At 42.5% G+C, this 26606-nt stretch overlaps 1 protein-coding gene, 3 long non-coding RNA genes and 1 pseudogene across 4 annotated transcripts; 1 reads left to right on the forward strand and 4 right to left on the reverse strand.

Annotated features, from left to right (window-relative positions):
- Positions 1 to 2471: 2471 nt before the first annotated feature.
- Positions 2472 to 3065, forward strand: LOC125022025 (chymotrypsin-like elastase family member 2A). The gene is made up of 2 exons (XM_047608292.1): positions 2472 to 2636; positions 2744 to 3065. The coding sequence occupies exons 1-2, from the start codon at positions 2611 to 2613 to the stop codon at positions 3048 to 3050; spliced, it is 333 nt and encodes a 110-aa protein (XP_047464248.1). The 5' UTR covers positions 2472 to 2610; the 3' UTR covers positions 3051 to 3065.
- A 2829-nt stretch (positions 3066 to 5894) lies between these two features.
- Positions 5895 to 7359, reverse strand: LOC125022031. The gene is made up of 3 exons (XR_007114403.1): positions 6962 to 7359; positions 6411 to 6625; positions 5895 to 6332 (listed from the first exon to the last, which is right to left on the reverse strand). It is a non-coding gene; the product is annotated as an uncharacterized LOC125022031 (long non-coding RNA).
- Positions 7360 to 7375: 16 nt separating this feature from the next.
- LOC125022832 lies at positions 7376 to 8282 on the reverse strand (annotated as a pseudogene).
- A 57-nt stretch (positions 8283 to 8339) lies between these two features.
- On the reverse strand, positions 8340 to 8955 carry LOC125022034. The gene is made up of 3 exons (XR_007114406.1): positions 8865 to 8955; positions 8665 to 8717; positions 8340 to 8423 (listed from the first exon to the last, which is right to left on the reverse strand). It is a non-coding gene; the product is annotated as an uncharacterized LOC125022034 (long non-coding RNA).
- Positions 8956 to 9325: 370 nt separating this feature from the next.
- Positions 9326 to 11663, reverse strand: LOC125022032. The gene is made up of 3 exons (XR_007114404.1): positions 11409 to 11663; positions 11091 to 11212; positions 9326 to 9357 (listed from the first exon to the last, which is right to left on the reverse strand). It is a non-coding gene; the product is annotated as an uncharacterized LOC125022032 (long non-coding RNA).
- Between the last annotated feature and the right edge of the window lie 14943 nt (positions 11664 to 26606).

Consider the following 26606-nt stretch of genomic DNA (forward strand, 5'->3'; position numbering starts at 1 on the left):
ACATTGCTTATTTGCACATCTTTACAGATATTTAACTTAATTTTATATATTAATATTTATTAATATTTATGAGCTTTTAGGGAACCTCGTCACCACGGCTGCTGTCAGGCAGGTGCAGGAATGCGCACTCGGCTCCGCCTGCGAAAGGAGAGGAAAAGTTAAGCTCCACCAAAGTTGTGCACATTATTGGAAGAGTCACCGTAAGCAGTGCAAAAGTGTTGTGAATATGTATGTGCAATATCATCGTGATAAATGAGGAAGTTAAAGTTGTTGTGGTAAATTACGTTGTTTGTGTTCACCCGTTGCTGTTGCTGTTATTGTTGACTACTGATTAATAAAAAGAAAGAAAACCAGGAAACCTGACTGTTGCCTTCAACAGTGGAGAGATACTTGAAAGTGAAAAGACTCTGGAAGGCTTACACTGCCCCCCCAAACACCGCATATTCCAAGTAATAATATGAATTTTACGTCTGGCTATTCCCCCTGGCATTACAGAGGCATTTGCCATTTTTGATAGATAGAGAGAGAGAAAAATAAAAAAATTGAAACAAACACAGGACAAGACGCAAAGCCCCCACCCACCCCACTACCCACATATAGCTTACATCTGTTGAGAAATACAGTAATAGATGTCTGATGCCCGCTCGAATGAAACCGACGAGCTGACAGAGCCAGTGTACATACAGCCGGTTAATCATGTAGTGTTAACTGCTCTTAACATTGTATTTTTTATACCATGAATTGTACAGTCAACCAAGAGGGAGAGAGAAAGCAGCCTGAGAAATGCATCACAACAGCAAACTTTAAAGAGGCTATACTCAGTAACAAAACAATGCACAGGTGCCTGCACAGTTGTGGCTTTATTGCAAATAGGCTGTAAATTATAAAGTGCCATTGCATAGCCCCAAGCCTACAGCAACACTACACATAAAGCCAAAAACGGTTAGGACTACTGCTACTGTCATAACGAAAAGAATGAACGTAACTTTAACAGCAGGCCAACAAAAGTCTGATAACATATTGTACCTTAGCCATAATAGCACCACCTGAATGTATTTTTTACTCCATCGTTATAGTCTCCTAGGCTGGAAAGATCTGCTGGTAGAAAGTCTCCGCGGCCTCGGGAGAGTTGAAGATGTGCTCCCTGTTGTTGTGGGTGACTCGGAGGCGCACTGGGTACAGCACACCCAACTTCACTCCCCGCTGGTAGAGAAACCCCTTGACCGGGTTAAATGCTGCTCGCCTCCTCACCACCGCTGCGCTGACATCCTCATAGATTTTGATTCTGTAGCCGTTGTAAGAAGAGTCCTTATGTGACTTTGACCACCTCAGAACAGCCTCTTTCTCCATGTAACGATGAAACCTGGCAATAACAGGACGTGGTGATCATCCAGTCGGGGTTTCGGCCGCAGGCTGCGGTGTGCGCGATCCAGCTCAGGCGGTCCAGAGAGCAGGTCCCCCAGTAGATCAGCAAACAGCTTGGCCATAAAGACCCTAGCCTATCTTTTCCCTCCACGTTCTCTGGGAGTCCCAGCACACGGACATTTTGGCGTGTTGAGCGGGACTCCAGGTCCTCCACTTTCGCCGTGAGCTCCGTATTCTTTCACCACCGATCGCAGGTCAGACTGGAGCCCGCACTCATCCAGTCCTAGTTGCGTTATCCTGTCGCTGTGGTCGGATAAGCTAGTCTCCATCTCTCTGATAGTAGAAGTTTGTGCCGCCAGCTCAGCTGAAACGATTCGACCGACAACTGGATAGGTTCCAGGGAGCTATTTAGTAGAGCTGTGAGTTCATACTCCTTCTCATCTTTTCAAGTTCTAGGACAAGTGTCTCCTTCGTTAATGGTGCCACAGGATCTTCAGCCATGTTGCTACAGGCTTTAGCCCCCTGCTGCTTTTCAGTTTTACCACCCAATTTACCAACTTTACTCATTCTGCCTCAGGAGTTTTGTTAAGCGAAGTAACTGTTTCAGGATAAAGTACTATGTGATGATGAAAGGTATTTTATGAATAAGCTAAACAGAAAAGGTGCTGGGCTCGGACAGCCTGCTTCTAAGTATCACATGGTGTAACCCGGAATTTCCCAGTGAAGATGTTTTTGAACTTCAAAATGATGATATATCTTCATTCCATTATTTTATCTAATTATATATTTGTGAAAAACTATGTCCTCACTAACATATAAATTATTGAGTTATAGCCAAAAACACATTTTCCAAGGTCACGACGACCATTCAGCCCAAACTCTCACTAGTTCCTCTGTATCTCCAAGTGGACATTTGTTGTAAACTGAAAAAAAGTTCCTCCAAAGCCTTTGAGACATATTCATTTAAAAGAAAGTGTTTCTCAGATGGATGGCATTATGAATGGACCCAGAGAGAATCCTAAACTAAAATGCATTTCACCTCATTTGTAACTGGACCAGACGTGTAACAGTGAACTGAATTGTGTGTTTTCCTGCAACCATTTTCCAGGGTGTGGCACCACTCTTCTGTACACCAGGATTGTTGGAGGTCAAGATGCTCCAGCTGGAAGTTGGCCATGGCAAGTTAGTCTGCAGAGATTTGGTGGCCATGTTTGTGGCGGTTCCCTCATCAACCAAGAGTGGGTGATGTCTGCTGCTCACTGCTTCTCCAGGTGGGCAACTAAAATGTGTTTTAACACAAGTAGTTGACAGTAATTTCATTCTAATCAGAGACACTCCTGTCATGTAAAACCAAGGCATTTTGTCTTTTCTCCTCCAGTGCAAGTACGTCTGGTTGGAGCGTTTCTCTGGGTCTTCAGAGCCTACAGGGTGACAACCCAAACCAAGTGTCCAGAACTGTTTCCACCATCATTTTGCATCCAGACTACGACAGCTACACCAGCAACAACGACATTGCTCTGCTCAGACTCTCCTCACCAGTCAGCTTCACAGACTACATCATACCTGTGTGTCTGGCAGCGAGTGGCAGTGTGTTCAACAACGGCACTGATAGCTGGGTCACTGGCTGGGGTGCAGTCCAGGAGGGAGGTGAGTCTGGACGTTTGCTGATCATTACTTTTGGTTGAGGTCACTGTTCACGTGTCTGTTGGCGAAGGAGGATATTTTGCTGTCCTTCAGCCCAGGATCTTTATACTGTTTTGAAAGGGTAGTTCACCTATGCAGAAATCACGCGACACTTTCTCATGTTTTGGATATTTATTTGGTACACAGAGAATAGATATTGATTTCAGCGCTGAGGCTTTGGTCAGTTCACCTTTGGGGTAAAAAGAACCAAAAGCCCCACTTCGTGCAGTGACCATATTCTACCTAGGCCCCGCCCGTAAGACAATGGGGAGGAGTACTGCCTCTCATGTGTCAGTGAGTTTCTATGTGTAGCCAATTAGCTTTATTTGGTTTCCAGCATGTGGGGATATGAGGGTGTGATGTGTCCTAATCTGTGAGCAAGCTGTAGCAAAGTGAAAGACAACTCCTTATATGGTGAGTTAACAGAAGTAACACTCTTCCTGATTCTTCCCAAGGCTATTCACAGGCTGGAGGCCTTATTAACCCCTTTAAACCCAACAAATCCCCCTGTTGGCGTGCGTTAAGGGCACGCCACCCTAAAATATCATGTAATGTAAAAAACCTGTATGAAATGGGTGTATGGACGCAATCTAAACATATATTTGTAACCTGGGTCTCCTTCCAGCAGTCACGTGAATGTGTTCCCATAAAAAGCCATCTCTCCGGGTAGGCTCAGGTTGTGTGTGCAACTTCTTTGGAAAATTAACTAACATTCACTATATGTATATAAAATGGATCTATACGTATGTATCAAAAGCCAAGTCTAAAAGCAAGCCACAAAGCAAAATGCTATTCTGACATCGTAAGATCAGTTATTTACGGTGGCTGGTAAGTGCAAAACAAAATTACAAATCCGAAACACTTTTACAAACTCTGAAACATTTTTACGAACTCTGAAACTAATTTACAAACTCTGAAACAAATTTACAAACCCTGAAACAAATTTACAAACTCTAAAACATTTTTACGAACTCTGAAACAAATTTACAAACTCTGAAACAAATTTACAAACCCTGAAACACTTTTACAAACTCTGAAACAAATTTACAAACTCTGAAACACTTTTACAAACTCTGAAACAAATTTACAAACTCTGAAACAAATTTACAAAGACAAAATCCTAACGGAAAGGGAATGTACCAAAAGCCGGATCTGACCGGAAGTGATTGAGTGAGTGGTTTGTTTTGAAAATCCTGAACGGAGCGAGTAGTGTTGTGAAGTTTATATGGAGTTGTATGATGTTTTGCCCGTTTTGTGGAAACCATTTCAGCCTGTTACCGCGGTTTTGCATTTCGTGTGGACGGTCTCTGGAGTTTTTAAAAGACACGGACCAGACGGAAGGACCAGAAATGCTGCATTATTGCACTCAATATTTCAATGAGGGACACTCGTACGATGTAATCGTGGACATGATGTCAAGTTTACATGGTATAAACATCAGCTTGCGAACCTTAAAAAGTATACTCGGTCAAGCAGGGTTGTACCGCAGAAAGGATTATTCCTCTCCAAGTGCCATAATTAATGCCATCAGGTTGGAACTTCGTGGACCTGGACAACTGTTTGGCTACCGAACAATGATGGCAGGTACTCACACAAAAGTACAGCCTTCGAGTGAGGAGAGATGATGTGATGAATTTGCTTCGGGAGCTTAACCCTCGAGGGTGCGAGAGGAGAGCTCGCAGAAGGTTCATAAGAACCTACCATTCAATGGGACCGAACTATATGTGGCATGCTGATGGCTATGATAAACTTCTACCATTCGGCCTGGCCCTTTCTGGATGCATAGATGGATTTTCACGTAAAGTACTGTGGCTTAAATGTGGACCAACAAATAATAACCCAAGGGTGATCGCTCACAATTTCCTGTCATGTGTGCGAAACCTTGGTGTCATCCCCATGAGACTGAGAACTGATTGCGGCACGGAGAACGGCATTATGGCTGCGATTCAGTGTACCCTACGTCACCATCACCATGACTACTACTCGGGAGCGTCCAGCCACATGTATGGCTCATCCACTAATATCCAGCGCATTGAGTCCTGGTGGTCCATATTCAGAAAGGGAAGGTAAGTGGCCTCATAATGTAATTTTATATTTAAAAAAAAAAAAATGTTGTATGTACACACACAGATATATCATTATATCATATATCCATGTCTCTAGATCTCCGTTCTAGATGGAGTTATTTGCAGACCTCCGAGATGCAGGATACTTCAATGGGAGTCATGAGCATCAGTGCCTATTGAGATTTTGCTATGGTGATGTTCTTCAGAAGGATTTGGATGAGTGTGTGAGACTGTGGAACAGTCACAGGATTCGCACTTCGAGACAGCGTCATGTCCAGGAGGAGTGCCCAATGAAATATACTACTTACCACACAGGTAAAACTTTGATGATAGATTGAGACTTCCTTGTTACTGTCTTATTATTTATTTATTTTTTTTAACTTAAATGTAAGTAAATGTCTTCTATAGATTTGGCTCCAGAAACTGTGGATTTGAAATTGAACACTCTGAATTGGATGGCTTTCCTGAAGCAAGCCTATCAATAGCTACATGTGGGGACCCAAACATGCAGGAGTACTTGGACTTTGCTACGGAGCACCATCAACTACAGAAGCCAGAAAACTGGGAGTCTGCAACAGGACTGTAGATGAAGCTTAAAGAAATTGCTCAGCTATAAAATAATCACAAAGTTAGTAGCCAAGTGCTTGCTCATTGAGGCTTTTCTTTTCTTCCTGCTATTTTTTTCAGAGTGATTAAGATGTTTTTTTCTATGCCCTGAAATCTGATTTGTAGTGGTGGAACACTGAATGTCACCCAGTTTTTTGGTGAAATGAATGAATCAGTACTAGTAAAGTAATGCATATTTATTGCATTTTTGTAAGAACAGAAAACAAAACTTCTTGGCCTTCTTCCTTTAACTCCCTTTTTTTTTGTCTAAAATAGAATGGCCAAAATGTTAACTGTGAGAAAAAACATACTCACATATCTTTACATTTTAAAGATTCTTAACCTTTAATAACAACCTTTTCAGAGTCCCTAGGGGTCATCTCGTGGCTTAAAAACATCCAAATCCTGGGGAATTTTGAAGTCCAAAGTCCATTTGTGTCTTAAACACAGTGTAAGTGTCTAATTTCAATGTGTTTGAACATGTTTTTGCCATTGGGAATGGAGAGTCATCCAGGAACTCTTGGTGATGGTTCCAATTTCCAGATGGGGGAAGTGAAGTCAGTCCAGTTGCAAACATGAAAACGTCTTCCACAGATACAGCAGCCTGACCTTCTGCAAAGAAAAAAATGTTCAGCATCTTGGCAATGTGCCTTCTCAACTAGTTATGAAAAATATGAGTGATTTACAAACCTTCACAGTCAAGGAGATAGTCTGCCCAGTAGCCCAAAGTTTCACTTTCTTTAAGTCTACTGTTACTCCCTGGTGGACTGAGGTCAGGTTTGAAGAGTCTCTCAAGTTCAAGAGCAGTTAGCCCCTTTTCTGAGTGGGTCAGGACAGGGGACAGCAAAGCAGGGTGTTGCTGTAGTGCAGTGAGAAACTGAAGGGCTGAAAGACCATCTTTGAATCTAAAGAGTGAACATAAACGTTTCATTTTTGTGTAGTGATAATCACATTTAAATTACCCAAAGAAAACTATTGATTTTATATAAATTAATTGTGTGTTGATCATAACTAATCTGAAGAATCCCATATCTTGCTTTGCACATGGCAAGACTGGAATGGCACAGAGAGCAGGGTGGCTTGAGCACTTTTACACTGGCACAAGACAGGGAAAGGAGAGACAGACATCGAATATCAGGTATACTACAGATATGCATGCTAGTATAAACCAAAGAGGGAGACCATGATGTATTCTCACATAGCCCCCCACAAAAATCCCATCATTACAAATGTGATCTTACCTATCAATTACAGATGAGTTGCGGTCAATAATATACTAGTGGAGGTAGTCAGACACAATTTCTTTCTTTGCTTCAACAGTAGCCACATGTCTCAGACAACCTGCTGTCTGTAACATTGTGCTGTGTCTCATGGTACATTCTCGCAGAACATCAACTGAAGCAGCATTCTCAATCTGAATAGCATAAAAAGAAATATAAACGCTCAAGTCAATCACAAAATGATAAATGAAGATAATTCTGTGTATTTGATTGAGGAAGGAAAAATCTTTTCAAAACACTGCAGAGACTATGTAATACTCTGCTATGCCACACTGCAGCCTTATGCTATTCTCACCCCTTGCAAAGCTTTCCCTATTTCTTCATCAATTATTGAATTAACTGTTGCTTTAAATGAAGGCTGGCCATCAAGATAATGTACAAGATCTTCTGACAGGAAATGGGGTTTCCTGGACCTCCATGCACAATTGACACCGCAATCATCTTTCCTGCCAGGTAATACTCATCCTCCCTAACAGCTGTGAATGAAGTCATATAGCAAATTCAAAACATGTAATGTATTATGTACACTATATGTATTAAGATGAAACTCAAGCAACAAACTATATGTCACGTGATATATATGGCTATTGATCATTAACCATTAGTATAGTACACATCTAACCCTATGCATACCATTTGCAATTGTAGACCAAGAACCGATGTCCTTCTGGTCCATCAAAAATGGGCCGGTCTTTCAGATGTTTCATTAGCAGAGTTAAAAACTCTCGCCTTGGACCACCTCTGTCAATTCCTTCTTCTAATACACCAGCATCATCAGTAAATTTGACCAGCATGTCACAGGTTTCAGAGTATGTTGTGCGCTTGAAACTCTGACTGCTCCATCCCAAACATTAGCCCTTGAGATGTTGAACCTGCTGACTAGTCATTATCAATGGGATGTGATAGGTTGGCAATAATGTCAGGTAGTGTAATGTTCATCTCCTCGCTGTAATGACAAAAAAGTGACATAATTAGTGTATTTTCTACTTTTCCAAAAATATTTAAAGACCAGAAATATTGTACAGAGTACCAATGGCTCAGTTTACATTGGTGTGTGTTGTAAACTCTTCATATTTTCTGCAGCCAACTCCTCATCCTCTTCGTCAACACATGGTGCATACAGGTCTGTGTATTTACTGTTGGAAAATTAACATTTGCATGTTAAAACATAACATAACAAGACGTAATCAACTAATGAAAATTAACTGAGTCACCATCATTTTTATTTACCTGTAGCAAGTAGTCCTGAGTGCATTTGTTTCATGTGGCTCCAGATCCTCATGATCAGAATATTACTATCTGAAAAACAAATTAAAAGGTCTAAAATAACACTGAGAGCAACAAACATGACTGGAAACAGGCTGGCACAGTCTGACTTAATACCTGTCCAGGTTGAACTGTGCTTGAATTCCCAGGAGCATCTCTGAAACACAATATAATTGATAAAATTATTACCTTTATGTATATATGGAGTTTTGAGAAACATTTAGAGGTACGGGAAAGATTTATAAATAAGAGATTATTTTGTTAGAAATCACATTACATGTATGATATTTTGTACTTCATGTTCACCAGAGCAAATACTCTCAGCTAATCACATCACACACACTCAACATAAAGATAAATGTAAATTATTATTAATAATTGTAAAAATCAGTACTCACCCTTCATCTTCAGGTTTGCATTTGGGTGTACTTTGGTTTTGTGGTTCAAACACCTGAGAGGGAAAGCATACAATTATCTACAATTTTAAACAGCTTCCACTATCATTTCCTTACCACATACAGTATATATCAATGGTGAAAGATTGTTTGTTAAAAGTAATTTAAACAAACAAACAAAAAGAGTTAAAAAATGAACGTACCACAGTGTCAGCCCGATTGAATTGAGCTATGCTCCTGGATGTGATCACAATTTCAGAATTTGAGGAATCAGAGTCTGGGGTATCATCCACTATGGTAAAAACAAAAAATCCAACACATTATTAATATTATGTATGCTAGAGTATGTAAATATGTAAAAAAATTTGAATTATGAGATCCACAAAGCTCCTTTAAAGTGTGTTTCTAGGCAAAGGAAAAAAGTGATCCTGGAATATGCCTTCCCAATTTCCTTTTTATATTCAGTCAATTTGAATGGCCTTTCTGTCCACGCACATGGACCACCTCTGAGCAGTCAGGATACAAAAGGACGTATGGTCCTTCATTCATGTCCTTATTAAATGATTTCTGCACGGCTTGTTTCAGCAGATCAGGTGCTGCTACTTTTGGGTCTGTATATAATGGGAGTGTTTTCCCTCTTAAAGGTTTTAAATCATTAAGTTAAGTTCCATGTGGCACCATCAATCCTATGTTTATCTAGTAAGACAACAGAAAGATGCAATTAATCTCACATATACATAGAGTAGCGTTGTGCAGTTTATATGGAGTTTTATGATATACTGTATATACAGTGGGGGAAATAAGTATTTGATCCCCTGCTGAATTTGTAAGTTTGCCCACTTCCATAGAAATGATCAGACTCTGGTTTTTTATGGTTGTTTACTGGTTATGGGTATAGACAGAATATCAGTCGAAAATGCATAAAAAAAACACACAATCTAAAAGTTATAAATTGTTATGTATTTTATTAAGGGAAATAAGTATTTGATCCCCAAGCACAACACAAGTCAGTACTTTGTAGAGAAACCTTTGTTGGCAAGCACAGCGATGAGACGTTTCTTGTAGTTGGTCACCAGGTTTGCACACAGCGCAGGAGGGATTTTGGCCCATTCATCTTTACAGACAGTCTCTAATCCTTCAAGTTTCTTGGCTGCCTCTTGGAAACTCGGAGCTTCAGCTCCCTCCACAGGTTTTCGATCGGGTTAAGGTCTGGAGACTGACTAGGCCACTCCATGACCTTAATATGCTTCTTCTTGAGCCACTCCTTTGTTGTCCTGGCAGTATGTTTTGGGTCATTTTCATGTTAGAAAACCCACCCAACCTTGCTGAGGAAAGAAGGTTTTTGTCCAAGATGTTACAGTACATGGCTGCATTCATTGGCCCATAATGCGGTGAAGTTGCCCTGTACCCTTTGCTGAAAAACAGCCCCAAAACATGATGTTTCCACCTCCATGCTTAACCGTGGTATGGTGTTCTTTGGGTCATACTCACGTTTTTTCATCCTCCAAACACGGCGGGTCGAGTAATGCATAAATAGCTCAACTTTGGTTTCGTCAGACCACAGCACTTTCTCCCAAGCCTTCTCTGAGTCATTTAGATGTTCACTGGCAAACTTAAGGCGGGCCTGTACATGTGCCTTCTTGAGCAGGGGGACCTTGCGGGCACTGCAAGAGTTCAATCCATAACGGCGCAGTGTGTTGCCAACTGTTTTCTTGGTGACGGAGGTCCCAACTGCTTCCAGATCATTAACAAGCTCCTGCCGTGTTGTTTTAGGCTGCTCCCTCACCTTTCTCATCATCATCCTCACTCCATGAGGTGAGATTTTGCGGGGAGCTCCAGACCGAGGACAGTTGATGGTCCTTTTATGGGTCTTCCACTTGCGAATAATGGCACCAATAGTTGTCACCTTCTCACCAAGCCTTTTGCTGATGGTTTTGTAACCTATACCAGCCTTGTGCAGGTCTACAATCTTGTCCCTGACATCTTTTGACAGCTCTTTGGTCTTGCCCATGGGTCTGTAGAAGTTGGAATGTAAGAAACTGATTCTTAGAGCAGGTGTGCTTTATATACATGACGAGTTAAGATCAGGAGTATTGGTAATTAGTTGACTGAGCATAGCTGTGTGCCACATGCGCACCAGCCAATCTGTAGGAGCCTGAATTCTAAGTGAATTGTTGGGGATCAAATACTTATTTCCCTTAATAAAATACATAACAATTTATAACTTTTAGATTGTGTGTTTTTTATGCATTTTCGATTGATATTCTGTCTATACCCATAACCAGTAAACAACCATAAAAACCAGAGTCTGATCATTTCTATGGAAGTGGGCAAACTTACAAATTCAGCAGGGGATCAAATACTTATTTCCCCCACTGTATATATATATATGTAAAGCAAAATTGTATAAAACAGCCAAGGCAACTTACCTGGACGTTTTTCTTTTCTTGTTTATGTTTTTCTTTCGGCCCACAGTTAAAAGACTGCCGTTCTTTGGACTTGGTGCTTCTGTACTCCATGAACTGTTTATATGATGGGCATGGTTGTTCTGCTGGAATGAACAGAGTTCAAGTAGAAAGTTAGCAGCAGCTCAAACAATCGTCAACTACTGTCAGTAAGACGTCGGTATTCTGTTATGGCTGGAATAACATTGACTGTGTAGCGAAATAAACTGAAACGGTAACTGCACTTTTATTCACTGCATGTCTAACAGTGGCTTCGGATAGCTTGCGCTATGCTGCACTTACTTTGTTTAGCATTTTCCGGCTGTTTAGCTGTTCCCTGTGCGCTTGGTCCTTCCGTCTGGTCCGTGTCTTTTAAAAACTCCAGAGACCGTCCACACGAAATGCAAAACCGCGGTAACAGGCTGAAATGGTTTCCACAAAACGGGCAAAACATCATACAACTCCATATAAACTTCACAACACTACTCGCTCCGTTCAGGATTTTCCAAACAAACCGCTCACTCAATCACTTCCGGTCAGATCCGGCTTTTGGTACATTCCCTTTCCGTTAGGATTTTGTCTTTGTAAATTTGTTTCAGAGTTTGTAAAAGTGTTTCAGGGTTTGTAAATTTGTTTCAGAGTTTGTAAATTTGTTTCAGGGTTTGTAAATTTGTTTCAGGGTTTGTAAATTTGTTTCAGAGTTTGTAAATTTGTTTCAGAGTTCGTAAAAATGTTTCAGGGTTTGTAAATTTGTTTCAGAGTTTGTAAAAGTGTTTCGGATTTGTAATTTTGTTTTGCACTTACCAGCCACCGTAGTTATTGTAGACCCTGAGCTCACACTACATCATCCAGGTCAGGCTCGTTGTCAGAGTCCCCATCTGAATATTGGAATGGCCTCTCCTTGAGATTCATCTGATACTCTGGGGACGCCTCCTTGGATTCCACATTCCCTAGTGCCTTGTTGATACACCGCACGATGAGAGCCCTAATACATGGGATGCAACAACAGCCACACAGAGCAAACACCACAAATTCAATAGCCAGCGTGCTAGCTACGCTAGCTACTAATTTTCCCCTTTTACCAAAGATTTATCAAACAGGCCAGATAAGGGCCAGTGGCCCCGGAATGTTCTTTTAATTCATTCGAGAGGGCTCTAAGGCCTCTCCAGGTTTTGGTCAGGGATCCATCAGGGGCAGTATTATTGGGGATGAATGTACAGCACACTTCTCCAAACATGCTACGAACACCTCCCTTTTCAGTGAGGATCAGAGAAATAGCAAGTCTATTCTGGTGTGCAGTAAGAGACCCATCTCTTGTATAGTTTGCCAATCTCTAGATATTATAATGTAAATAATTTATTCATCCACATTTTTGTTAGGGGTAATCCAGAGGAATATGGATCAGCTAATTTATACTTATCTGGTACCCCGTTCATGATAAAGCTCAACCCCTCACCTTCTGTATACATCGATCTTGGTGAGTTTCTCGTCGTGTTCAAATTTTGGGTCCCCTGTTGGAATAATTATTTTGTGGGGGATACTTACAGCATCCTTTTCCTTAATCTGTGATCTCTCCTCTACATTTAGCTATGATAACGGTGTGATCACTACCAGGCTTGCCACTGCCAAACAGGTCAGTGTAAGCCATGACCTGTAGGTCAACATTTTATTTTCCCTCTGTTTCTTCACTTATGTCCCTTAGGTGCTTCCTGATTTCTCTAAGGTTTCTCTCTGTGGACGGCTGTCCTTTTCTACAGTGTGTTTTGCGCCAATGGTCATGTTTGGAACGGGAAACACTCCCATCCCCATTTCAAGAGTTGCTCGTGGGTTAAACTTGGAGCAACTGGAACATGTACCTTCAAAATATTTACACACTTCTGATAGATAGGGATGCCACTACTTTTGTCCTATCATTTCAGTAAGCCTTCTTCCTGATTGATGTCCCCTTTTATGTCCCTCTTCACATAACATCATCAGCAAGGTAGAGGGTGACAATTCTCCCATTTGACCTCCATAAGCCCGTTATTTCACCTTTTTTTTTCTTTTGTCAACCCACGCCGGTTTCACATGAGAGGCTGCTTTAGCTTGCATACTCAGCATACTCATACTCTTACATACTCTTACTTCACTAATGACTTTCTGTTCCATAGTCTCATTCATTTCTTCCTTCATGAACTGACATAATGCCTTCTACTGGTCCTTTGTTGGCTTAAGGTGAACCTTTTGGCTTTAAATGTAGCTTGTTCCTGGTGCAAGTAGGATGGCCTTTTTCCACTGGTTCTAATTTAGTGCTATAATAGCATAGCACTCTCCTCCCTTGAGCTCCGGGCTGCCACAGTACGGAGCTCACAAAACCATGTTTTTCTTTCACATCAAGTTCAAACATTTTCCCCAAATCAGGAGCGGCCAGCTCGCTAGTGTGTGCTAGCTGTTGTTTTAAGGTGATGAATGCTTCCTCAGGATTGGCAAATGGAAGTCTGAAGTGTTTTAATTTTATTTATTTTTTCCATCTCTGGTGGCAGCATCGCACCGCTTCCCTGTCCTTTGTGTTGAAGCAGTATGGGAGGTGACTTCAGGCATTACACTGTAAAAAAGGATTCGGTGGTCGTGTATATTTGAATTAATGTATTTGGTAAAATATAGTCATTTTGTGGCAAATATTTAATTAAATTTCAAATAACAAATTTTGAAATAACACCCACCCATTGTAGTTAAATAAAACAAAAGTATTATGTTTATTTAATTCTGAATAGTGAGAATATTGAGTGAATACAGATTAATGTAAGCAGGGAACTTTTAATTGACTTAAAATAATAATTTGTCTATTCTCCCCCTTTTGTTCTCATTTTCTCTCATTAAAGATCCAGGATCTATAAATATGTGAATATTTTGAATTAATTAATTTCATCTTTCACGTGGTTTTCATCTGTTCAAATGTGAGGCTGAAAGGCACTTCTCATAGCTAAAACTGTGTTTTCTTTAGGTTCCATCAAATGAGTTGGCATTGTCTGTGGATTCAGAGTGACAACAAGGGGTGATCTTTTTATCAAACATTGTGAAATACAATTAATAATACTGCTTGTAATAAGTTGCCTCAGTTTAATTGAATGAATATAGTGTATCTTTTCTTACAGTGTAGCGTTAGTTGAGTAACTCTAGCCACTATGGCCACTATTGCACTTAACCTAATCCTATTCGTTGTGCTGCTCATGGAGGCAGGTGAAGTTCTTCTGCATAAAGATGTAGCATATCCAATAAAAACTCTTCATTTAACCTGCTTTTGGTTTTGTGCCTTTGTGGTCTTAATCATTTAAACTATCCACTGAGTTCACCCTTTCTTTCATAGGTCTATTTGCACAGAATAAACAATCAATCACTTGTTTGTTTGTCATTTGATTAAATGTAACGTGGTATTATTTACTGGTAATTTGTTTGTTTTGAATTAATTTTTCCGTTAAATTATATTTAAAGATCAAGGAAATCCCCTGTTGCATGCATGATGTTTACTTAATCAATATTTTCTCTTAGTATCATCTACTAAAACAACAATATAATTTGATATTGATTTATTCTTTTCTCGATATGGCTTAGTTAATAAGTCTTTATCTTCTTTCATTTACCTATCTGTGTTTCATTGATGAAGCCGCCATAAACATGATCGACAAAATGATTTTGTTTTAAATCCCATTGTGAAACAGTTTTTTACATGGTTGCTCATTTGTGGTTGAATCCTGTTGTTTGCAATGTCCAGTCAATGCCATTTTTATTTATTTTATTTTCATGCTAAACAATCAAGTCCATTTTGTCAAATGTGTGTTTTATTAAGTTTCATAAGAACAAGGTGGGGCTGAACTCTGACTCTTTGTCTTTTTTGTTCATGCAAATCATTTTAAAGTATTTGTTAAAGTTACATAACACCATTGAATAATATAAAGAAATCATTTTGGAGTAACAGGTGAAAATCAGGTACCCTGGAAGTCATGAAATCACTTTACCTTACACAATAAATTAGTATTACAGTAACAATGAATCAACAGGATTCTTTTAAACAGTCTTAACGTAATTGAAATATTTTGGTTTGACAAGTAGTACTTGAGTGAGGAAGAAAAGAGAAAATTATGCTAGTCCAGCACAATATGATTGTATGGGACTGATGTACACACGTTTAATAAGCCTTCGTAAAGGGGTTATAATCTCAGCATACTCGGGTATGAAATTTTCACTGTAGTTAGCCATCCTTAGAAATGCCATCATTTGTTGCACAGTAACAGGTTTTTCATATGAAATTATGATGTTTTTGTGGTTTGCTGTCATACCTACACCATGGCCCGAAATGATTCTTCCAAGTAACATCACTCGAGCTCTGCATGTTCTGTAATTTAGATTTGGATACTTTAAACCCTTTCTCCCCTAACCATGTGAGCAAAGCGGCTGTCAGTTGTGCTACGTTTTCCTCAGTCTCACCTGCGATCGAAATGTCATCACCATATTGCAATATACAACATGATTGCAACAACGGATTTTGGAATTTGGACATTAGAACCTGTAGTGAGTGGTTAAACAGGGAAGGACTATCCGTGAGGCCTTGTGGTAATCTAGTATAGGTATATTGCTTCCCTTCAAAATTGAACGCAAACAGGTGTCTACACTCTGGCATTTATTTTTCTGAGATCGTGCACCAACCTATGATCCACCCTCTCTGGTTCAGCCACGGGAGTGATAGGTGTGTTGTTATCAGACTTGCATGGTATCAATACTCCAGATTTAAGCAGGCCTTCAATCGTTCCCCTGATTCCATTTGCCTTCTCACTCGATAGGGGATATTGAGGTTGGTTTATGATCTCTGGTGTTTTCATTTGTAGTATGATAGGAGGTATTTCTCTGCAATGTCCTACATCAAAAGGTCCAGTAGCCCACACTTCGTCTGGTATTTGTTTCAAGAGTTGCATAGCCAATTCAGAGTCGGTGTTTTCTCTGCCATGTGTTCTGCTTTTTTTCCCCCAACTTTTTCCAACTCGCACTGAAATGTTCCATTATACTTTAGCTTGTAGCATTTACAAGAGGGACTATATTCCATTAGTGTGGTCCCTGTCACTGCCTGCCAATCATTTGCATCAATAGCTTGTGTTATCATAGGTCCTAAGTTCTTAGCTCCCCCTGTATTGGCCACCTGGGGGATATTGTTGATACTTTTGATATATGGGTACCGGCCCTTCATCTGCTGGCAGGGGTATTTGAATTTGGCCACTAAGCGGAGCTGTAGATACAACAGGTATTTGGGCTTTAATCTTTTTGGTTTCTTTAATTTTATCAGTGACCTTGTCTTTCAGCTCCTTCAACTGTTCTTGCAGCAGCTACATATTAAGTTTTTCAAACTCCCTGTCATGTCTCTTTTTACTCTCATCTTCCGATCTAAGTGGTGAACCAAAGTAGCAATCCACATTTCCAGGGGCATGCTGTTTCCGGCTAACAATTTCTCCATTTCTTCTCTAACCGCACCTGTTTGTCCTTTTATCGGCTTGCTTAAACAGTCTCTGTAGCGAGTCAGTTAATGGGCTAGACCCCGTGTGACCCTCCCATAGTTCATTGCTTCCCTGGGCTTTTTGTAGGTATCATTCATTTGATTAGAGTCAGTTTTCACTGGGTATTGAGTTCTCAAAGCAACCCAGAGCCTAGGGGCCAGGCATTCAAGAGGTTCCGCTGCAACGATCTGTACGGTTCCGGCGACTGTTTCCAACCGGGCTACTTCATGGGGGTTCTAAGTGTGCGGCATAACATGCTCTTATGTCTCCCATGGCCAGCACCTGCCCACTAAAGGTTTTTAGAAATTTCTTATCCAGTTATTTCCTCCATCTTTGGGTTCTGGCAGTGTAGTTTTTAGTAGTGCTTGGTCTCCATAGGACAGTGGGTGGTACTGTCTCTCCTTTATTTATCCCATACTGGTCCTAGTTTCTATCAGGGGGAACTGACCAGGAGCCTCATTCTTCTGTCCGGACCTCAGCTGATAATGACCTGTCCCTTTTTGTCCATATACCCGTTCTGTATCTTGGGTCAAGTCACGTGGATACACCATGTATGTTGGTGTAGCCCCCCTTGTTCTGTGTCGCTGTCCAATTGTGAAACAGAACAGCTTGTTTTCGGCCTGGCTCCATAATTTTTTGTTTCTGTACTAGTGTGTTTAGGACGCGGTTTGTTACAATTGTGTTGTGGCCTGTATTCTAATCTTTCCAAGGCCTCTATCCGTTCTGTGGCTTGCTCTCCCAACTGTTTCAGGACCTTTGTTAGTTGTTTTGTATCATGTGATTTGGTTGTTTGTTCTTCCAGGTATCTTATGTCCCTGTCATCCACTTTCTTAACCCCCATGCTCTATCTCCCTCACTCCCTTCGTCACTCCCTGCTGTGTCTCCATACTCTGACCGTGACTCCACTTCACTGGCTTTAGCGGTTAATTTGGCCATTTCATCATTTAATTCATTCAACGTACTTTTCATTTCTTTTAACTGCTCGTCTCTTACCTCTTCTTTATATGCTTGCCCCCCCGGCATGGGTTTTTAATTCACATGTAAGCATGCCTTTGGTTACAATCATTTGTGGCATCTGTACAAACAAATTATTTGGGCATACTGTTCATTAGAGATCTCCTGTCATGCTCTCTCCATTATAGTCCTAGTGTACACAAACAGATTTTATATTTATTATTTTTATTTGTTTTTTGATGTTGGCGCATTAGCCTGCGCTTCCCGTGGTGTGTATGGAAGGGGTATCTCACCAGTTGTCGCAGCGGTTGTCCTTGTTAGTCCATCCTTATCTTCCTGCTTTTCTCCGGTCTGGACTGCCTGCACTGGAATGTTATTGTGGCTAGAAAAGCAACTGCTAAAATGCATGCTTGTATGATCTTATATGATCTTCAATCTCTACCTTTTCTTTTTCTTTCTTTCCCTTTGATAACCTTCCCGATTTTTCGAATTGTATCATCAGTTGAATCAATTGTTTTTGTTTGGTTTTTATATTTTAGAGAGTTCCCGTATAGAGTGGTTGTCACCGAACAGACCATCCGTTGTTACGTCTCTGCACCATTTTTCAAAATCTTTAAGCTCTGTTTTCTGGGACAGATCGTTTTATTCTGTCCCTCCTTTCCTTTATATGGGCTCCTAATGTCCCTGGTTCAGCTGTGTCTGAATCACACATACTGTGTACTCATTCACACACTCTGGCCAGCCGAGAGGTATGGCACGCTATGTCCCGAGTTCTCAGCCCAAGTGACCGTTCACGTAAGGACCAGTCACAACACCAGAACTTATTTAGACCCTTGAACAGCTTACTTCAACAGACAGTGGACTTATGTTATCACCGTTAGGTTTCCGTCCACCCGCTGGTTCGGCGTGCTCTGCAGATCTCACTCACAACAGTAAAAAACAAAAGACACCTTATTAATACCTACATAAACATCCTAGCCTCTTTTATCTTTCTCTATTTCTGCTATTTTATAATGATTTCTTATTTTTATTTTATTACCTCAGAGGGTGTCTTTTTACAGTCAGACAATCAGGCAATATCGGGCCTGAATTGTCTGAATGAGAGACCTCTAAATTCTTCTCCTGAAGAATTGACTAGCGGGAGAAGAGACAGGTGAGAATCGCGAGATGCTGTGATCTCACGAGACGGGTGAGGTTTTGAATTGTTACATGGCGGCATAACGCTGCACGATTAAACCGATTAAATCAAGACTTCAGAGGATAACATCAACAGAGATCCGCGGTCTCCACTCGCAGTCGAAGAGGCTAAATTAAAACATTGTAATACCGCCAGAGTGGAGTCCCTAGAAAACTTTATCGACGAGTACTACCTGCGGTGCGTCATGGAGCCTTCTGACAATCCGGCCAAGAGAAAGAAAGCTGACTCCTCCACGGACACAAGCGATCTAATAACAGCTGAGGTATCAGTACTTGAGTCTATTAATAAAAAACTAGATCTGCTGAGCCTTATGCACCAGGAGATCAAGGATCTCAAGTCAAGCTTAGAATTTTCGTACGATCAGATCGCTAATCTTCAAAGAGATAACGCCGAGCTGCGAGCGGACGTCACCTCCATTTCAGTGGAGGTAAACCAGCTCAAAAAAGAAAATAAACAACTGAAAGAGACTGTCCTGGACATACAATCAAGGAGTATGCGGGACAACCTTATTTTCTCAGGGATCTCAGAGAGCTCCCCGGACAATCCAGAGGCCCTGATAAAAAAATTCATGACCACCGCTCTCAAGCTGCCAACGGAGACGGTGAATAACATCTCCTTTCACCGCGTCCACCGGCTCGGAGCCCGAGGAGGAAACCGTCCGCGTCCAATCATTGCTAAATTTGAACATTTTCAACAGAAGGTACTTGTGAAGAGCAAAGGACGCGAACTCAAAGGTACCACTTTCGGAATTAACGACCAGTTCCCGAAAGAAATCAACGAGAGGCGTAAAGTGCTGTACCCGATCCTTAAGGATCATCGGCAGAGAGGAAAGAGGGCCGCACTTACAGTGGACAAACTTTACATCGACGGTCAGCTGTTCCGGGATGCAAACATCACCCCCTGGCTCTACTGATGGATAAGTATTAAGAAAAATAAGCCATGTATATTTGTTATTTGTATGTATATTATAAAGATGTACATTTGTATATATAAATATAAATACTAAGAATAGGGTAAAAAAAAAAAAAAAAACCTCACAAAACGTTAATGTATGTCACTCCTCTTACCTTCTCACTCACCTCATACATCCCCCCCTGCTATTCTTCTTTCTTTTCTTCTCCTTCTGTCCATGTCTCCCTGCCCTCCACACTTACCTCCACTCACCCCTTCACCCCCCACATATCTCCGACACAATAATTTCCTTTCTCGTGGTGCTAATGTTATTAAGTTAACAATCAGTTTTCCAGGAACTGATGCTATTGTTGATATGTCTGTATGACATTGCTTGTACCAGGTATAATCAAGTATTCCAACACTCACCTCCTGATTTCTCTCCATTGTCTGTACATCCTTTCATGCTGACAGCAGCAGACGACCCCGTAAAGACGTACAAAATCCTCTACCAACACAACATACAAAGAAGGACTGAATGCTCTCAATCTCAATGTCGCAGTTAACTGTTGTCTCTTGGAATGTGCATGGCATTCGCTCGCAGGCAAAAAAAAATCAAAATTATGGATTATATCTCCAAATTACAAGCCGATATCTTACTCATTCAAGAAACTCACCTACAAGATTCAGAAAAAAAATCTCTTATAGATCCAAATTTTAACCAAGTTTTCTCTTCCTGTTTCAACAGTAGACAAAGAGGAGTCTCGATTTTGGTCCATAAGAGACTCGTGTTTACCTTAAACAAATTGATAACAGACACAGAAGGTCGATACATCATCATTCAGGCATCAATCTTTAATAAATTATACACAATTGCAAACATTTATGCCCCGAATAACGATGATCCGGCCTTCTTTCACAAAGTCTTTTCACAATTATCTGACATAGCCGTCACACCCTTTACAATTATTGGAGGGGACTTTAACACAGTCCTGAATCCCTCTCTAGATCGGTCCCATAATTCGATACACAATAAAAAAATCACAATCAGCCAAAGTCGTCAAAGAATACATGGATGAATTTGGACTTGGCGATGGTTGGAGAATCAAAAACCCCACAAAGAGGGAATACACTTTCTTTTCCCCCGTACACCACTCCTTTTCTAGAATTGACTTTTTTCTGACAAACCCAATTCTATTGTACAAAGAATCAACACCAGTATAACCCCTATCATAATCAGTGATCATGCACCGGTGTCCCTCCACCTTCAAATAGAACCCTCCCTAAAACCATCACCCACATGGCGCCTTAACACCTCATTACTGAGAGACCCTGAATTTGACTCATTAATAAGGAAGGAATGGAAGGGGTTTTTGGAAATAAATGACTCCCCAAATTTATCCCCATCTCTGATTTGGGAAACAGGGGAAAGCCGTAATCAGAGGCAAAATTATATCTTACTCCTCTTACAAGAAAAAACGGGACCAACAAGCAGAAAAAAACATCGAGGATAAGATTAAAGAAATAACAGAACAATACACCGCAAACCCAAATGAACAATTATGGACCCAACTACAAAATGCGAAACTACAATTAGAAAATATCTTGACCAAAAAAAACAGAATTCGTACTTCAACAGCTTAGATACCAAAATTTTGAGAATAGCAATAAATCAGGCAAATTTCTTGCGAATCAACTCCAACGCAACAGAGAAAAATCTCTTATAAATGCAATTCAGGACTCAAGTGGCAAACACATTCAATCACCACAGGAAATTAATCATATCTTTTACAGTTCTATGAAAAACTATATTCAACAACTACCAACCCGAATCCTGACGACATTCAGGCCTTCCTCAAAAAACTCAATCTACCCCAACTGACGGCAGAACAAAGAAACATATTGGATTCGCCACTGACCATGGAAGAACTATTAACAGCTTTAGAAAACATGCCTATGGGCAAAGCTCCTGGGCCGGATGGTTTCCCTGCCGAATTTATGAAAACAGTTCTGGTCAGATCTGGCCCCCTTGTTCCTAAGGTCTGTTTACAGAAATCAAAAACACAGGTTGCATAAGATCCCAAATGAATACTGCTGCAATTAAATTACTTTTAAAAAACCCGATAAAGACCCAACACTCCCTTCCAGCTATCGCCCTCTGTCATTGATTAATACAGATATCAAAATTATTTCCAAAGCACTAGCATCTAGACTAGAGAAAGTAATTTCATCAATAATTCTCAATGACCAAACAGGTTTCATCAAAGGCCGACAATCTACAAATAACGTTAGACGGCTCCTTAACCTGATCAGCATGTCCCAGCGTAGAATACAGAAGCCATTGTTTTATCACTGGACGCTGAGAAAGCCTTTGATAAAGTTAACTGGGCTTTCCTCTTTGCCACCCTTCAAAATTTCGGCTTTGGAGAGTCATTTATCCACTGGGTTGCTGCACTGTATAATTCACCTAAGGCCACAGTCACCACCAATGGTTTCACATCACAAAGCTTCACCTTACAGAGGGGAACCAGACAAGGATGCCCCTGTCTCCCCTACTGTTTGCTATATTTATTGAACCGCTCGCATCAGCAATACGTCAGAACTCCAGTATCCAGGGTATCCACTCACCCATCTCTGAACATAAGATCAATCTATATGCTGACGATGTTTTACTTTACTTGCAACAACCTCAGAGATCATTACAGGAAGCTTATAATTGTATTTCAAAATTTTCAGCCCTCTCTGACTACTCAATTAACTGGTCCAAATCAACAATACTACCAATAACGGACAAAGCATGGGATCCTGCAGACCATAAACCCAACTACCCTTTTCCATAGGTAATATCAAATACTTGGGCATAAACATCTCACCTAAATTGTCAGAGTTAGTGCAACTGAACTTCGATCCACTCCTGGAGAAAATCTGTGATGACCTGAAGCGCTGGACCAATCTTCCTATCTCTCTGATGGGACGCATAGCAACAGTCAAAATGAAAATTTTGCCACGAATTAATTACTTATTTTCCATGATCCCATTCAAACCCACAGCAAAATGGTTCCAGAACCTAGATTCTGCAGTCACCAAATTTTACTCAAAAAACAAACAGACAAAAATTAGCCTCACCACCCTTCAAAAAAATTAAATCAGAAGGAGGACTAGATGCACCGAACTTTACAAACTACTACCTGGCAAATCAGCTGCAATACATCACCAAATGGATAAACCAGAGGCAGATTACAATTTGTGGCTAGAAATAGAACAGGCCGACTGCCACAACATATGCATTTCGGACCTGCCCTTCATTACAATCACCCTTAAGCGTCATAACTGCTTCCAAAACCCATTATTGCCGCCACCCTGTCGGCTTGGTGGAAGAGTCTAGAGACCACAGGATCCCTGCTGGAACCCTGTGGGTTCTCCCCAATTTGGCACAACCCTGACTTTGTGAATAACAAAGTCCCTCTTCACCTCAGCACTTGGAAGCATAAAGGAATAACCCACCTCCATCACCTCTTCCAGGGGAACTTACTTATGAATCACAGAGATTTATTTGATACGTTCGAAATAAGAAATGGAAACTTCCTCCAATACCTACAGGTGACCAAGACAATCAGAAAGAAAATCCCAGTGCTCCAGAACTGCATACAGCCACCACAATTCGTCACCAACATTAAAAAACTCATACCGAAAAAGAAGAAAACCCTCTCTTTAATATATAAGCTGCTATCAACCACACATTTAATACATGTACCAATATCAAAATGGGAAGCCGATCTTTCCCTGTCTACAGACTTTGATTTCTGGACTCAGATCTGCCAAAATATATTTAAAATGACCAAAAACTCGAATTTACAGCTGATCCAGTTTAAAGTACTCCACAGATCACACACAACTCAATACAAGATGTATAGAATGGGCTTCTCCCAATCCGACAAATGTACGCAATGCACCCAAAACTATTCAGATTCTTATTTCCACGCTCTCTGGCTCTGTTCTCCGGTACAGCACTTCTGGTCACTTGTAACACAGAAACTCTCCTCAATTTTGGACTGCAGAATCCCATTAACCCCTAACTTGTGCCTCATTGGTGACCTGGAAACAATCAGTCTTCCTCACCATCTATCACAATCTGTCCTTGTAGCTCTCACCATCGCCAAGAAAACAATCCTTATGAACTGGAAGAACAAACAGTCACTAAACATTTCCCAGTGGTTGAACCTTCTTTCCGATTATATATCACTGGAGAAAATATCTGCTACCCGGAAAAATCAGTTGACTTTGTTTGCCAAAAAATGGTCTGTATTCTGCGACTCCCTCAACCTTAATTTGCATCTTGACTTTGCCTGCTAGCTTTTGCCACTTCTGTTCCACCTACTGTAATGCTATAATAATATTTCTCTTACAGTGATGAATGTCGTTATGGAAAAGATTTTATTGCCCTCTTCATCCAGGTTCACTAAGGAGGATCCCCGGACCACAACACCTTGAGCATGCATTAGGGGTGCCTACTCCTTCTCACCCCTGGGTTGACTTCCGGCCCTGAGCGGTTTACCTGGCTGGCCTCCCTCTCCCCAGTTGGGGTGGCGCTGGAGACTTGCCTGGGGTTCCCTGTGGCTCCGGCGCTTGCTCACTTTCCTGGGGTCGTGGTGTATCGGTGGCCGACTCTCCCTGGATCTCCTGGTGGGCCTTGGCGGTCTGGGCTGGCGGCTCCCTGTCCCCTCCTCTTCCTCCCCTCTGCAGCGCCCTCCTCCCTTTGCCCGGCTCCTCCTCCGGCCCCTCCTTCCTTCCGCTGGTGGCTGGGCCCTCGCTGGTCGTGGGGGGCCCTCCTGGGGTCCGGGGGGCCCCGGCGGTCGGGGCCACGCCCGGCGCCTTGGGGTCGGAGCCGGAGGGTGTGGGGGGCTGCCTGAATACCACCCTGGGCATGTCCGGTCGCTCCGTCGCGCTGGGGCTGGGGGGGCTGCGGGGGGTGGGGTCTCCGTCCGCCTGGGGGGCACCCCTGCCACCGCGGGGGGTGGATGGGGGGTTAGCTGATGCCATTCCTCGGCTGGTCGGTGATGGTTCTTCGGGGTTTCCTGGGGGTCTGTCGCATCCTGGTTGCTGTTCTGGGCTGGGGGCGGGGTCTGGTCGGGGGACTTCCTGAGTCCTGGGGGCCCTCGCCCCGTCTGTGGGTCCCATGGGCTGCTGTTGTGCCTTGGCCCTGCTGCCAGGGACTTGGCCCTCACTTGCCTGCCTCCTAAATTGCACTCACCTCACACTCCACCATACACTATGTCGCCCATTACAACCAAGGCTAGATACACCACACACACCCATCCCAAGTTTTTAATGCACCTCACCTTAGGGGTCCACCCAGGATCGGTCAGGGTCAGGGCAGGCTGCAGTCCTCTGACCCACCTGACCCTCCTGTTTGCCCCCTGTCTTAATGCACCACACCACATCCAGGGTCACAGGGTCACGTGTTTTAGGGGCTTGCTTCCTCATCAGGGACTGAGGAAGCACAGTAATAGGGACACTGTCACTTTTCATTATCCCTTGGCATGGCTTGGGGGGCCTGGTCCTCCGCTAGCAGGGGGATCTTGGGCTGGCGGTCTGTGGCCCCACGGCGGTTGGTAGGGGTACCTACCTAGGTTCTCTGGTGTCCTCTTGGCCTGGCTTTGTCTCCCGGTGCTGCGTGGCGACGGGTTCGTGGCGGCTCCCTTGGGTCCCGGTTGTTCCGGTATCGACTGGTTCGGGTGGTGGCTTGGTGCTCTCCCTCTCCTTCGATGGGGGGCTGGGGTCTCTCCCTGGCGGATGGGGGTTCCCTCTTCCCGTGGTCTCCCTGGCCTGGGTGCGCCAGGGGCACGGGGCCGGCACCTTGGCCCCCCTGCTCGGATGGCCCGTCCTGGTTTGGCGCTCGGCTGGGTGCCCGTCTGCGGGGCTTTGCTGGGCTCCTGGGGGGGTCCTCTCGGCTGGAGAGGTGTCCATGGCTGCCCTGCGGGCGGGGGGTGGGGTCTTTGGGGGGGGTGTTGGCGGCGGTGGGTGGACGGGCTGCAGTGGCTGGGGTGTGGGGGGTATGGGGAGCTGCTCTGGCCTGCACCGACTTGTGCTTGCTTGGCGGGTCTGGGGGTGTTGGTCGTCGCTCGCCATCTGCGCTGGGGTGTGGCTTGCCCCGTGGCTACGGTGGTTCTCTGGTCCTGTCACCCATGCGCCCCACACTGGGGTGGGTTCTCGGGCGCTGGGGCTTCTGACCTGACTCTGGGCCTGGTAATGGTCTCACTCATATTTAGGGAATGCCCACATGCATGTGTGTTGTCACCTGCCAGCCCGTGCTGGATCACATCAAAAAGAATTGATGAGTCCCGGCTATTAAGGGCTGGATTTTCGCTTTCACTCTGTCACTACGTGCCCTATGGCAGATTTCTCTCCTTCCATTGGGACACCCTTACCCCCCCTGGACTCTCTCATCTCTCCAGAGATGACTGTACCCAGTCATACTTGAGTGAGGTGACTTGGGAAGCACAGAACCCTGTACTCCACTAGTTCCTACTAGCACCACAATCAATCTCCTCCACTGTCCATCCTTCCACATATTTTCTTTCCTTTGTTCCCCCCCTCTATTCACTGAGGTGTAGCACTGCCCTCCCTGCCACACAAGGTCACTACACTCAATAAAGTTCAACAGGACAGTTCTCAGGGAGGGCTGGTGATGGTCACACTCACGCACTGAAGTAATAAAGCTTTCAGCTGCAAGAATATAACTGCATGAACCTCATATAATGTTGACACCCTGTGGTGTTCAACTATGCAGACAAATGCAGACAAAAACAAGAAAAAAAAAAAAAAATAAATAAATAAATAAATAAATAAATAAATTCTTCTCCTGTACTTCTCCCACTCCTACTCCCTTACCTCATTTCCCTTTGGGGATGAATGAAGTAATCTATCTATCTACTC

This window comes from Mugil cephalus, chromosome 16 (assembly GCF_022458985.1).
Source record: "Mugil cephalus isolate CIBA_MC_2020 chromosome 16, CIBA_Mcephalus_1.1, whole genome shotgun sequence".
Taxonomy (NCBI): Eukaryota; Metazoa; Chordata; class Actinopteri; order Mugiliformes; family Mugilidae; genus Mugil; species Mugil cephalus.